Raw genomic sequence first — 14,539 nt, 5'->3', positions numbered from 1 at the left:
CAGAAGGCCAACAAGTGGCGCATGGCCTGGCAGGAGAGGGCTCTGAACTGGAACAGCAACCTTGCCGCCGCCGGGGGCAGACCCTCACAGGGGCCCCAGAGGAAGTCCCAAGACCTGAGGAGGCTCCTTGAAGCTGTGGGCAGGAGGATCGGCATCTGCCGGCTTCCAGGTCTCCCTGACCTGTCTGCTCTCTGCCCCTCCATACACCCTACGTGCCGTGGCTCTGTGCAGTGTGCGTAGATAGTGCTCGCCTGGGTCTGTATTGTTTGTCGTGAAAAGCTTAGTGGACTGGCCAGGCTGTGCCACCTTCTCCAAGCAAAGCCATATGAAGCCTCTACTCAGACTCCCCACTCTGCACACACTCACTCCTGCCTCAGACTGGGCTCATTGTCATAACTGCCTGCCCATCTGCATGAACACCAGGCAGCTCCCAGCGGGGGGCCTCAAAGCTCTAATCCTTAACTCCAGGATTAGCTTCCCACTGCACTGAGACCCGCCAGCCCACTCCCAGAACATTTCAGACCCTCCCCTGGCCCCCGCCTCAATCTCAATCCACCCTTCAAAGTGGACTAGAAAGAAATCCATGACTAGGGGCTGCAAGGACCCATCACCCTGGCCACTCATCCCTAATTAAGTACACTGGAAACTATTTTCATTTCAACTAGGAGTTCCAATCCTGCCTCCCTGGAAGTCCGGTGCATCGTTCTTGTCCTTCCATAGTTTTCTCGCCCCACCCCCTCCAGCTTCATGCTCCTTGTTGTGCTCAATAAAATGGACATATTTTTCTCTACAAAGCTTCATTTTATCCTTTCAAAGGCAGAAGCAGCTCAGGGGCCTCAGCCTGTCTGGAGTGGAAGGTACCTGGACAGCTGCAGGTCAGGTCGGAAGGAGCAATCAGGGCTGGTGTGTATCAGGAGCCGGCAGTTTGCCAGGCACCTAGTAACAAACATGAACTACCCCATTCACAACAACAGGAACAGATTGTGCAGAGCCTTGCTCCAGTGTCCATTCTTTTAATGGCTGAATTAGAAGAACATGAGTTTGAGGCCAAGCTCTGCCTTCCTCTGCCATTTCTGTGAACTTGGGTGAGTTCCTTGCCTTTGTGCCTTGGTTTTCTCATTTGTCTGATGGGAATAACAGTGCCACCTACATCATGAGATAATGCAAATGTGTCCAACACAGTGTTCAATAAATACATATAATGATTAAGAAGTTAATGTAGATAAGATGCCTAGCACTGTACCTAGGCTGTGGTTAGCACACAAATATTCCTGCCATTCCATATTTGCACATGTGCACATGTGTGCATGTGTGCACACACATGCACACACAGACACACACACACACACAGAGGGCACATACTCTTTGAGATCTCTTTGAGATCCCTAGAGACATAGATCCTAGTGTAAGTCCTACCTCTTGAGAGCTGTGTGAATCTGGCCATATTACTTCCCGTTCTGAGTTTCTATTTCCACATCTATAACTAGAAGCTGGATTGCTGTTCAAAGGTGGGAACTGTTCCTCTGGCCTTCCAAGGTTGAGATCTATCTGGTCCTGAAGCAGAAGGGCCCAGTCTCCCTAGGTACAGGTGATGAGCAAGCTAGACTGAGCAAGTAGGGCAGCTCAACGGTCTTGAGCTATAGGAACTCCAATGAGAGTCAGAAATAAATGACAAAAGTTTATTGAATGGGAAGACAGACCATTTCCCTCCCTGAACTTCTAGTTCCTTTCCAAAGATTTTTATTGGACTTTTCATTTGCACATCTTTTTTCATTACATTTTTGTGTTGGTCCAGGATTCAGTCACAACAGAGGACAAGGACAGAGACCTTGCCCAGCTTGGCTCTCCCCACTTGGGAGTTTCCAGGCATGATGACAGACCCACCTATACCACCTCTATCCACAAATGTAGCTGTCCCATCAGCGCAGGCTCTTCCTGGGTGGCATCCAAGTCTCCTGGAGTCAGAAAACATTCCACCCGATCTGCCCCCTCCCCAGAAGCAAAGGGAGCTGGAGATCATTTGCAGGTGGCATAATAGAGCACACGCCCATTGATGTGATCGCGGATCTGCTCCACGCGCTTCTCCAGTCCTGTCAGGTCTGCTGAGCGCAGCATGATGGCCTGGCTCCCCTGCAGCAGCTCCGATTCCATGTCTGAGGCAGATGGAACAGTGTGGGGAGGAGGAGTAGATGGTGAGATACCCAAAGACTTCCATCCCTTCTCCTTCCTCCCCCTGCCTGAAGGCAGCATGGGCAGGAGAACCAACTCGGCAGAGGCTGGCCTCCAGGTGGTGGTCACTGAAGCCTCTCCCCTCTTTCCAGTCCTGGAGACCCCCAATTCTGATTATCCCCTAACCCCTCACCCCTCTTGTCTTCTCTAGGCTCTCTCAGTTGTACCAGGCTGATGGGGGCAGGGATACTGATACCAAGATTAGCAGCCCAATGCTGTTGGACCTGGACAGGGGCCATCCTACCAGTAACACTTAAGTAGACATCTTGACACTTGCCCACTCTCCCCCCTCAAAATGTTACCCCAGATTAATCTAGTTCTTCCTACCCCACCCCCATCCTGGTCCTGTCTGATTATATGTGAAGGACTTGAAGAACACTGAAAAATGACCCAGACTGGCCTGTGTCCCCTAGGCAGGAGTCCCCTGTGCTACTCCACATTCCCCTAGCCTATATTTCACCAAGATGACGGAGGGAGCACAACTGCCGTACAAGGCTCCAACTTTAGGCAGCTCTGATTATTTTCTAAGTCCTCTTCTCAGACAACTAAAATCTAACCACTTCTTGCTTCCCCCCAATTGTCCCAGGTCTGTCTCCTGGGTATGTAGGAATATATCTGCTCTGCTCCCACATGGAAGTCCCACATGGAAGGCTTCATTTTCTCCAGGTTAAAGGTCTCCATTCCTCATCTGATACAATTGCTGGGTCTCTCCCTCTCTCCCTCCCCAGTCACTCTCTTCCTGATGTGTGCAGTTTTGTTGATCCTTTATGAAGATGAGCATAAGAGAGTGTCAGCCAGTGAACATCCACATGGGCCTACAGGTTGGTCAAATCTTGAAATATATCCATACTAGTGGTTATATTATTGCTGTTCCATTTCAGGGCCCCATTTCCAGAGGCCTCCTTCATGCCTAATCCTCGCCATTACCTTCCAATTAAAGTAAATTCCTTCAAGTGGGTAAATTTCCATTCCAATGCTATGACCTGAGACTATTCTAGTTGGTGGGTATGTGCCGCACCAGTTGCTAAGTAGTTTGAATATTACCCCTAAGCTTTTACTGATCCCCCTTACTTTGGCTGCTTTGTGTTTATTAGCTCTCAGGAGTAGCAAGACATTGCTGTTTCAAAACAAGCCTGCAGTTACTCAGAACTCTTGGGTCTTTCTCAGGTGAGTAACAATTTGTGACATGAACCACTGAGAAGCCAGGTCTCTCCTAAGCTGTACTTGTGGTCTAGGCCCACAAAGGCCAGAGGGAAGGTTTATCCTTACTTAATTTCATCCTGTTGGTTTAATCCCATCTTTTTCATCTTTTGCAATTGCCTGGTGTATTAACTCTCTGTCATACACACATTTGACAAATAAATTCTTTATCTTCCTACAGAGCATTGATGGGCAAGGCCAGGAAAAGCACTGACCCAGGCTCTGGTTCCTTCCTTGAGTTCAGCTCCTGGCCCTTTATAGGTGGGTGGCCACAGCCTCCCATTTCTTCATTTTGAACCCACCAATCCAACCTTCTCTATGGTGTCCACTTGGCTACCCACTGAGGTTTTTGCCAAAATTCAGAGAAACTGTGAAGCATTCACTGAACACACCAGCATAGTGAAGCCACCCACCATCACAACTTAGAGAATGAGTGGCTTCTAGATTCCTTATTCCTCTTTCTGAGGAAAGCTCAGAACCCTTTTAAAAGCTATTATCATGATGTCTCTGCCATATTCAGAACCTCTGGATTGTTCCCTGCCACATGCAGGGCCAAGTCTACCCTCTTCATCTGGGTTGGAGGCCAGCCACGTGGAGCCATGCTATGCCTCTCCCACAGGTCCTGGTCAACCTCCTCTCCTGTTGGCGGATTCCTGTCCCATCCTCAAGACATGCCTTGTTCCTTCTCACCCCCTTCTCACCTCCACTGAGCATTTCTCTCAGAAGTAATTGGTCTCCTAGAACTCATTAGTCATGTCCCTTTCACAGGCCACCTCAGGCTATTAAACACAGTTTGGGGTACCGTTCACATGACAGGGAAAATGGCCTCATCTGGAGTGCAAGCTTCTTCGGGGCAGGCCAAGTCAATGTGAGCACTCCTGATTCCCCACAGCCCTGTCACACATGCTAACCCTGATTGGCCTCACTCCCTTAGCACTGCTGCTCCAACCAGAGTGGACCTCAGCAGCCCTGGGAGGGGGCCAGCCTTCAGGGATTCCCAGCAGTCCATGCCCCTCACCTTGCATCCTGTCCATCATCTCCATGGTCTCCTCAAACAGTTCCTCTGCCTCTGTCTTGACAGTCAGGATCCGACTGCCCTGCTCACCCAGCATGGGACTCCGACTCAAACGGTCCTTCAACCCAGCATACTTTCGCTTTATTCTCTCAAAGTCCTGAAAAAAGTAGAACCACCTCAGTATCACCATCATCAAAGGGCTGTAGCTAAAGCATTTGACATCATCCGAATCAACACACAGTGATGAGGTGCCTCCTACTATCCCCCATGCACATATTTCACCTCTAAAACCACTGTGCCCCAGATTATGTCTTAAAATTCTGCATGCCCCTCCCTCCATCTCTCGCTCCTGTCACACACCCCCCATCTCACTTTAAGCATAATGCCAAACACATAATCATAGGTTTATATTAAGGTGCCATTTAAAAGCAACTTGGTCACATCCCAGGATTGCACATGCCAACATTCCCAACCTTGGGAGAAGCACTTGAGACACTGGGAGAAGCTCTTCAATCTTCTCTGATAGGGATGGAGCCCAGATCATTGGTCTAAGCTGAGTGTCCAGGCCAGGGATTAAGGAGACAAGCTCCAGATAACACAGTAAGAAACCTGCTTTATAGATGAGCTTTGGGCAGGGGCGAGTGACCGCCTCATCTGTAGACAGCTCCAGATGTCTCAACTGAACTGGATCATCTTCAGCATTCCCACTCCAGTTACACAGAAGCAGTGGAGGCTAAATTTGAGTTAATCCTGAAGCCCTTCACTGGCTATGTTTTGTTGGGCTAACTTGCCCTCTCTGTACCTCCTGGGCACTCAGTGCCCGCTGGCTGGCACCCTCTGCAAGCTGCTGGGCCTGGGCTGCCTGTGCCCTCTGCTGCCGGGCCTGGCGGTGGAGCTCCTCCATCCGTGCTCGGAAGTCACCCAGCTGCTCCCTCATGCCCATCACCAGCCTTTCTGCTGGTCCCAGGACCTGCTGAACCTTTGTGGAAAAAGGGAGAAAATCTGGAAGTTTTTAGTGACTCTTACAGGCAGCCAACAGCATGCTTCTGCCATCTTTTCTCCCACTTTACAGACAGGGAAAAGTCTGTTCAACCAGGACATCACAATGGCTCTCCCTCAGCCCCTGCCTGTCCATGATATCCAGGCCTCCTCCTTCTCCAGCTCAGCCAACCCCACCCCTGCCTTAGGGTCCACCCCTGCCTTTTCTACATCCTGGCCAAGAGCTCAAAACCAGACTTGAGGCTTGTAAACCAGCCTTCTCAAGACCTCCAGCTTGGTCAACAAGGTCACCTTCTAGCATCTTCTATACCTTATGCCTAAATCTGTCTATTCATTCTAAAATGGGGGAGAAGAATCTATAAGGCCTCACCTCAACGACCCTGTCCTGGATGAGTTTAAGGGAGCGGCTGGTGCCTTGCATGGTGTCCTGGGCCTCCTGCAATGCCACCGTGCCCTGCCGCAGGTTTCCAACCACATCCTCTACCTGGCCTTCCACTGCGTGAGCTCGGCTCCTAAGGAACAGGAAGGAAGAGCAGAGAGAGAAAGAGTGAACAGTGAATGATAAATGTGTAGTTTAACTCACGCACCAGCCTGAGAGAACACCCTTTCCAGCTGAGACAAAGACCAGGGACAATATTAGCTCTGTAGCTCTTCCCTCCTGGGACCCCACCAAGAGGGGATAGTGAGTATGTGTTATACCCAAGACATCCCCTTGGCCGTTTCTTTTATGGAAGACAGGGTCCAGTAAGTGAAGTGAAACCTGGACTTTTCATATCACTCAACTATCCCCACCACAGTAGGCAGCGCCCCCTGTGTCCTGGACCTCTGTTCCTCTCTTCCAGAAACAGGGTTGGGGGACAACCTGGGTAGGGAGAAACTCAGGGCCCAAGGCCCTACCTGGCCTGCTCAGCCTCAGTCTGGAGCCTGCGGGCCCGCGTAATGTCCTGCTTGGTCTGAGACAGCACCAGGTCCACGTTGGGGAGCCTGGCTGCGATGGCCTGGATCTCGTTCATCTTCTGCAGGACTGTAGCCGAGTCCGTGGGCAGCCACAGAGCCAGCACAGCCTCGCTGACCTCCTGGATGGTGGCTGCATCCATATCAGGGTCTGGAAGACAGCCATCCATCAGACTGGGGAGGCCACTCACCTCCCCAAGGATCAGCAGCCTCTTAAACAGCACCATAGACAATGCCTCTGTGGCCCTTCTGATGTGGGAGAAATACTGCCCACTCTCAAGCAAACTCAGGCGCCCATTCTCTAGGAATTTCCAGAGATGCTGTAGGATGATTGTCCTGTGTTCTGTGCTGTGGGGAGGAGGCGTGTCAGCACAGCTGTGGCAACTAAGTGTCTGGTGCCACAGGAAGCTGCAGGCTGGGAGGAGGAGGAGGAGGTGCGCCCGACAGCTGGTACTGAGCAATGTCTGCTGCAATCAGCCCCAAACTGAGGGGAGCAGTCAGGGACCGGAGCTGCTTCCTTGGCCATGAGACTGCTTCCCAGCCCCCCTCCCAAAGAAGTGCTCAAAGGCAAATAAGGATTAGCACTCTTTGCTGGAATGTCACCTTCTCAGAAGCCAGTCATGGACTTCCATCCACACTAGAGCCAGACTTCTCATCCTCTTTTTCTGCCTTATCTTCCTCTCCAGTGCTTACCACCCGTGTGCAAATGCTGAACTCATTTACCTGGTGTTTTGTCTCTCTCCCCACGAAAAGGTAAGCTCCATGAGAACAGGGACTGGCTTTTGCCCACAGCTCTTCCCCAGACCCTGGCACAGTGCCTACACGTGGAGGTCCTTGATGTTTGTGGGGTAGATGAATGACTTCCAGATCTAGGCTTCCCGTTATCCATTCAAGCAACCTCACAACCTCACAACAAGTCACGTGACTTCTCTGTGCTCAGTTTCCTAATCTCGGAAATAGGACTATTGGTCCACATTCTGAAGTTGTGATGTGACAATTAGCAAGAGTTTTTAACCAACTCTGAGTCAGAGAGTGAGGTCAGAAGTACAGAGATGACATCTTCCTATTAGCTTTTACAGATTTTACCTGAATGGAAGTGTCCAGGAGGCCCCACCCACCAGAAGGTTTGGCCTGGGCCTGAACTCCTCTGTGGCCCTGGGCCCAGCCTTGCTCCACACCTGCCAGGTTTCCTCACCAGCTGGCTACACGAGTCTCTTCCCCAGACCCCTCTCACGCCAGGTGGAAGGACATTCTTGGAAGGTGGAAGCTAGTCCTATTCACTGCCATGTCCCTAGGGCCAGCTGGCGGCAGCTTGACATAGGAGCCCAGGGCATAACTGCAGTTGGGTTTAACTGGATTTATTCCATTGCAAGATGCACCAGGACCCTGACCATACTGACATCAACCTCTCCTCTAACCCAGAGTCCTCTCCAAATAAGGCTTAATCCTCATCCTCCCAGCAAAGCCTCCCTCGCTGAACATAGCCCCTACCAGCTCTGGTGCTTCATGTATTCTGCAAAACTTCACCCAGGCTGCAGCTGCACCACACTCAGTTCCTGGCCTTCTGAGGCTTGGAGTGGGCCCTAGTCAATATTTCCTGCTCTGCACAACAGCACATGAGGAGTTGAGACTGCAAATCAAATTAGCCTCAGTCCCTGCCTTTATGGAGCTTGGGATCTAGTGGGAGAGACATGTTGATAAATAAGGAAGCAAAACCAATGAGGGTAGAGGTGTGCCTCACCCAGGCTAGAGGACCAGGGAGGCTTTCTGGAGACTGGAGTTCTTTCCTGAGAGAACTCTTAGAGGATGAGCAGGACTTATCCAGGTAAGGGGAGACAAGGGAAGGTAGACAATCCAGAGAGAGGGAAAACATTAGCAAAAGCGAAAGTGAGTGTGTATGTCCATCCCATAATGCAACAATGTAGATGTGCACAACTGAGTGAGAACAATGGGCTTGAATCCTACCCACACCACCTCCAAGTTGGATGTTCCTAGACAGGTTGCATAACCTCTCTGTGCCTAGATTCATTATATGCAAAATAAAGTAATAATAGTACTTAGCTCATGTAGCTAGAATTAAATAATATAATCAATGCAAAGCCCTTAAAACAGTACCCGGTACTTAGGAATGAACTCTACCTATTAATTTTTTCAATTCCATTTGAAGAACTAGTGAAGAAAAATGATGTCACCTCCCTCCTCCATAGACCTGCCACTCTCCCTCCCATGCTGTGACCCTGTATACCAACAGCAGCTAGCACCCGCCTCCTGTAAGAGTTCTCTGAAGCTAGAACCCACCACTTTGATAACTGTAAGAATTTTCCTTCTCTCTGCCTCTGGACCCATCGTAGGACTTGACCTGAGACACAGCATAACTGAGAGGACAAAAAGGGACTGGTTGTTCCCTGCCGGCTTATGCCAGCCTGGGAATTCCAGCTTCATCTCACCTCCTGGCCTGGGTCCTGGCCGTGGTTCATTCAAGATGAGTGGCCTCTTAGCCTACATAAGGGCAAGTTTCCCTTATTTGTGAGTCTGAGCCCCAAACCTCGGCCTGCCCCTTCATGCTTCTTTGCTGGGTACCATCTCCCTGCATCCCTAGTAACATTCCCCCCCACCCCGCCCCGTGGGCCTTATGGCTTCAAGCAAGTCATAGGATTTCCGTGGATCCTTCCTGCCTCTCTCTGACCTGCCATCTGCACTCAGGAGAGAGCTGTGGCCTATTTGGGGCAAAAACACTGCAATAGTAGCAAGAAGAGCCACTGTCATTACACCAAACCTTCAGCTCATATTAACTGGGCTCCCAGCCAGCAAATTTCCTGGCAGAGACCAGAAATCTAATAATATCAACTCACATTCCGGAGGCACCTTTAATTTTTCAAAGCACATTTTACATCAGTTATTTGATCCTCAGAATAAACTTGTGAAATACTACCATTTCCATTTGCAAGCGAAAGATGGGGCAAATAGAAAAAGCAACATTTCCAAAGTCACATAAGTCTCCTGAGTCCTGTCCAAGGATCTTTGTATTGCACAGCCCTGTCCCACTCTCCAGGACAGCAGGGAAGAGATCACGTTCATCAGTTTGGGTGCATTCTGTATCTAGCCTTATGGTAGGTATGGTGATACAGCCATAGACCAGATAGCCAACCATCCCTGCCCTTTTGGAGTCTGCAGTCTAGTGAGGAGACACATGACATATTTACAGACAAATGAACTTCATAAGCAGAGCCTAAATAGCAGGGTGAAGGTATGGGGAATGGGGAGCAGGGGGCTGACCACAGGCAGGGTGGTCAGGGAAGGCTCCTCTGCAGAGATGATGCTGAAACTGAGACCTAGAAGATGAGAAACAGCCACCTTGGAAAGAGCATCCCAGGAAGGCAAAGAGAAAAGGGTATCCAGTGAGTGAAGGAAGGAGGAGTGCAAGGTCACATCCAGGAGATGGACAAGAGCCAGAATGTGAGCCAAGAGAGGAGCTGGGAGTTTATCAAGGAACAAGGTGAAGCCTTTGAAGGATATAAAGCAAGAGTGGGAAGCCATCTGACATATTTTTCAAAGGTGTCTCAGACCATGCTATTGGGAATGGATCACACACAGGGAACAGGCAGAGAAGTCGCTGGAGAGGCCAGATGAGTGACAGGGTCCTGGGCCAGGGTGCTGGAGGCCATGGAGGCAGGGAAGGAGACCGGAGATTGTTGAATGAGAATGGGAATAAGGGAAAGGCAGGAGCTGGACACCAGCTGAGGGGAGACTGAAGCCAGCTCACCCGTGAGGAAGTCCCGGACCTGCTGGATGAGGAACCGTGTGCGTCCAATGTCTTCCTCCATCTGGGAGTGACTGGTGCTCACCTGGGTCTTTAGGCGCTGAGCATCTGATTGGACCTGTGAGGCAGCTTCCTCAGCTGCCGTAATCTGTTGACACACCATGCATGCGTTAGAAGGGGCCAGGACTCCATGGCGCCTCTCAGCAGCCCCCAAGGATTCCATGGATCATCCTCGACCTCAGGACCTATCTACAAAGCATCTGTAACCAACCAAGTTTGGCCCCAGAAGACACAATATGGATGTTGGGTTTAAAAAAAAAAAAAAAAAAAAAAAACATCAGAAACATTGGTTCCAACTCTATGTCATGTTTGCTGTGGAACCTTAACAAAATCACCTAATATTTCTGGGCTTTAGTCTCTGACTTTAAAATGGGAATTCTGGCCCTAAAGATACTTAGTGAGACCATGTCTCTAAACAAAATATAAAAAAGGGCTGGGGATGTGGCTTAGTGGTTAAGTGCCCCTGGGTTCAATCCCTAGTACCAAAAAAAAAAAAAAAAAAGGAAAAGGAAAAAGAAAGTTCTGGATTGCCTGCAGAGCTCCTTCCTCTCTGCCCCCTCCTACCTGTGCCCACCTCCCTCCTGCTGTACCTACCATCTGCCTGGTCTGCTGAAGCTGGGAGTTGAAACCCCGGAGCTGCTCAGCCACCTGCCCTGCCATCCGGAAGGCCCCTCCAGCCCTAGGGCGGGCACCCCTGCAGTGGGAGCCACAGAGAGTGCCATTATCCTGGGGACACAGTTCACCAGGACACGCTCCTGGGGTGCAAGCCGTCTGCCTGGAGCCGCCACAGAGCTGTGGAGAGATGGGGGTGTCAAAGAGGCTTCTCGACAACCATCCCCACCCCACACCAGGAAACAAACAGTCAGACATCCCCATGACAACCGGCATCAGAAACGTGTTTCCTTGGCAACGCCTGAGTACACAGTGAGGGGCATGAGGGTCAGGATGGGTGAGCAGGTTCTCAATGGGGCAGGTTTGCCCTAATGGGAAATGTGGGGATGTGGCCGTCGTCCCTGTGTGATAAGCTAGGGTGGAGGTTCCAAGAAGAGGGACTCCCATTCCCTAAGTCACCTTATTGATAGTAGGTGTCAGATCAGGCAAGGAGGCCATCTCCAGCTGCACGGATGCCAGATCGGGGCTACCATCACCTTCACCTCTTCCCACCAGCCTGTCCAGCCCCTCTGCTCGTCTGCGGTCCTCCCTGAGCCGGTGCAGCAAGCTGGAGCTGTCCGAGATCTGCCGAGCAGCCTGCGATGACCGCTCATAGGCTGCGGTCAGCATCCGGATGACTCCTGTGGAACGAGGGGAGGGGAGAGAGCTGTCCATGGCACAGGAGGCCTGGAGAGATGGGAAGGAGCAGATGGGGAGAGGCGGGTTGTCTGGGTCCCTCTCTTCTCACCTGAAAGATCAACATTGCTTATTTTTTCAAACTGTTCCCTCTTGTTCTGATACGTAACAAGGAGGTGATTGAAGCTTCTGTCCAGACTGTCCAAGTCTCCTGGGAGGGACAACATCTCCTCCAGCAGGGGAAGATCCAACTGCAGGTCCTGGAGAGTCCGCCTAGGATGGGAGAAGAGTATGGGCTAAAATGTAGGAGGGGGTTTGGCTTGCCAGAATCAACCTCCTCTTGGTAAAGCTGCCACTGAGTTAGGAGAAACAGGCTGCACAGGGGAGTTGTCCTCAGCAAAGCAACAGAAGGGAGAATCCACCAGCTGAAGACAATTCTTCTGGGCAGAGGCTGGGGTCAGCCGAGGCAGGGACACAGCCTTGCTCCATCCCTCTGTAGGTGGACTGTTAAATGCTCTCCTTCCTTGACTGTTCTGGCCTTAGTATTCTCCATTCTCCACCCCCCACCACCACCATTCTCTGCCTGTGCTACCCTGTCCCTCTCCTCCTGGCCTCTTATTGTCTGACTTGAGCTATGGCTCCCAAACTGCTCCTCTGGAGCACACACCACCCCACTGAGCTGCAAACCCATCGCCTTCTGGCTGGAAATGCCCATGTGAAGGGGACTCATGATGCACCCCAGGCTCACCGCCATGGGACTCTCAGGGTCCTCTCTCCCCATGCCCTCTGTCTGTCCACCCATCTTAACTCCCTCCCACAAGTGTCACATCCTCCACCTCAGGCTTTGCTCGGCCATAGAATACCACGTCCCACCCTCCACACCTGCATTCCCAGCCTTCTGAACCCCTATGGACATACTGCACAGTTTAGAAACTGAGGTCAGAGGGCACTCCCCTGTAAAGCCTGCCACAGCCACCCGTTAGGGGAGCTTTAGCTCTTATCACATGTCCACATTACTATTCTTCACTGTTGGCACATCAACCAGCTGCACAAGAGCCTCTGGGGGGTGAAGACCATGTCCTGTGAACTGTAATGTCCCTCACACCTTGTGTAATGCCTGGATCACACCAGGGGCTTTTAAATCTGTGGAGTGAATGCACAAATGATTTCCAACATTTGCTCTAGCTCCTCTGCTCAGACCCCTGAAGAAGCTCAGCACCTCCATGAGTAAAAGAGGCTCAGCCTTCAATCCTCTTGGGCTACCTTTTCCCTGCTGCCTGGACATCTCTGTGTACCACCAGTCCACTGGTGCTCAGGAAATATAAACTAATTATAGAATCTTCCAGAACCAAATCTCACTGAGAAGTCACCTCTGCTGGTGGGAGGGGGGCGTGGGTGGGATGGCGTCTATTCCAAAAGCAAGTTGGGATCTATATTTAGCACCCCTGCCTCTAGGATGCCCTCCACCAGGGTGACTAATCCAGAGCTGACTCTCTCCTACAGGCAGCGCCAAGCACTTGAAAGAGTCCTGGGCCTGGGCTCCTTGCCTGTGCTCTGAGTCCAGCCCTGCTCCTCAGTGGCCACGTGGCTATGACATCATTTATCAATGCCTGTCTCCTCACCTGTAAAACAGAAGTAATAACAGCCACCACTCTATCCTCACAGGACTGTCAGAGTAGTTGAGAGTGGGTGCATGTGAAAATGTTTTGTAAACTATAAAGGGCTGTAAAAAGGTAAGGAAGGACCAGCGTGTCCCTTATGTGAACCTATATGGCATAATTCTCCAAGTGCTGTGCAGGGACAGTGATACCTGATAGAGAAGACAGCATTGGCCACCTGGGCCACATCCTGCTCTGTGACCAAGGAACTGCCCAAAATGGCTTGGATCTGCTCAATCATGGCCTTGGCATCCCGCACCCTGGAGGCCAAGCCACGGTCATCCAGGCCTGGCCCCGGCCGCAGGCCCGCAGTGGCATTGCGGAGACTGTGGAGGCGCCGAGCCTGCTCCTTGAGGTCTGAGTCGTAGGTCTGAAAGCAGGGGTGGCAGCCCACGCACACGGGGTAGCGGTCACAGTAACCTCGCTGGCACTGGTCACAGCGACGTCCGGTCAAGCCAGGGCGGCAGAGACAGCGGCCCGAGGCCTTGTCACAGCCCAGATTCTCTGTTCCTCGGAAGTCACAGTCACAGGCTAGGGCCGGGAGAAAAGGCAGTCAGAGACTGGGGTCAGGGAGAGAAAGGCGTTCGGTGGAGAGAGCCCTACAGAGGAGGTGTGACCTGAGGGACCGCCTGTGTGACTTAGAATAACAGTCCACAGTGGCTAGAAAAAAGGCAAAACTTACTCAAAAGCCCCCAGGTGCCACATACTGTTCCTTAGAACAGAAACATAGGCTAGGTTTGCCCCCCGTACTTCCCACTTTTATAGATGAGGCAGCTCAGGCACAGGAGCTAACAAGCCTCCTCCCTCTGATGAGGAAACTGAGTGCAGAGGGGAGTGGCTCACTCAGTCACCAGGGAGGCAGAACTGAGGCCAGCACTGGGTCTGGACACTCCTGTCCTGTGCTCTTGTCACTACATCAAGCCGACTCTGGGAATGACACCCTTCCCCCCTCAGGGCTTGCTTTCTCCGATGATGCAGAGAGAGAAGCAACCTTCCCTCCCTGCTCCTGCTTCTCCAAATGCCTGTTCTAAGGGAAGTGGGAGCAAGACAACCCTCTTGAGATGTGGACGTGGGGGCGGCCTCTGGTTAGCCTCACTCAAGGGCAAGGAGGACAAGCAGTGGCAGGAGTGTGGCACTCACCGGGCTGCCCAGGCTCACGCCACACCTATCAATGCAGGATGTCCAACCACCTCACGGACCTGGGTGACCCCACCACAAGCTTGTCTCACCATGCAGTTAGCTCCCACCTCGGCATCCTGTGGCCACATCTCCATAGGTCCGGTCTGGACACTGGCGGATGAGCGCGGCAGCACTGCACTTGAGGCCACTAAACCCTTCCCGACAGGGGCACTGCCCTGTGAACTGAGAGGGGAAAGA

At 51.6% G+C, this 14,539-nt stretch overlaps 1 protein-coding gene across 4 annotated transcripts in view; it reads right to left on the bottom strand.

Moving 5' to 3' along the window:
• Positions 1-1,665: 1,665 nt before the first annotated feature.
• The window catches only part of LAMB3 (laminin subunit beta 3), a 37,393-nt gene continuing 24,519 nt past the window's right edge, over positions 1,666-14,539 (bottom strand). For all 4 annotated transcript variants that reach the window (XM_081299923.1, XM_081299922.1, XM_081299921.1 and 1 more), the window contains 11 exons: positions 14,410-14,524; positions 13,315-13,693; positions 11,617-11,777; positions 11,289-11,509; positions 10,812-11,009; positions 10,161-10,305; positions 6,341-6,548; positions 5,814-5,955; positions 5,247-5,423; positions 4,448-4,601; positions 1,666-2,153 (listed from right to left, as the gene is read on the bottom strand). In XM_081299923.1, coding sequence (XP_081156049.1) covers positions 2,017-2,153; positions 4,448-4,601; positions 5,247-5,423; positions 5,814-5,955; positions 6,341-6,548; positions 10,161-10,305; positions 10,812-11,009; positions 11,289-11,509; positions 11,617-11,777; positions 13,315-13,693; positions 14,410-14,524 — 2,037 coding nt within the window. In that variant the 3' untranslated portion in view covers positions 1,666-2,016. The remainder of the gene's footprint in view (positions 2,154-4,447; positions 4,602-5,246; positions 5,424-5,813; positions 5,956-6,340; positions 6,549-10,160; positions 10,306-10,811; positions 11,010-11,288; positions 11,510-11,616; positions 11,778-13,314; positions 13,694-14,409; positions 14,525-14,539) is intronic.

Source organism: Spermophilus citellus (genome assembly GCF_964194105.1).
Source record: "Spermophilus citellus genome assembly, chromosome: 6".
In the NCBI taxonomy this organism is placed as follows: Eukaryota; Metazoa; Chordata; class Mammalia; order Rodentia; family Sciuridae; genus Spermophilus; species Spermophilus citellus.
Note: the sequence above shows the minus strand (reverse complement) of the source record. Positions and strands in the feature narration are given on the sequence as shown.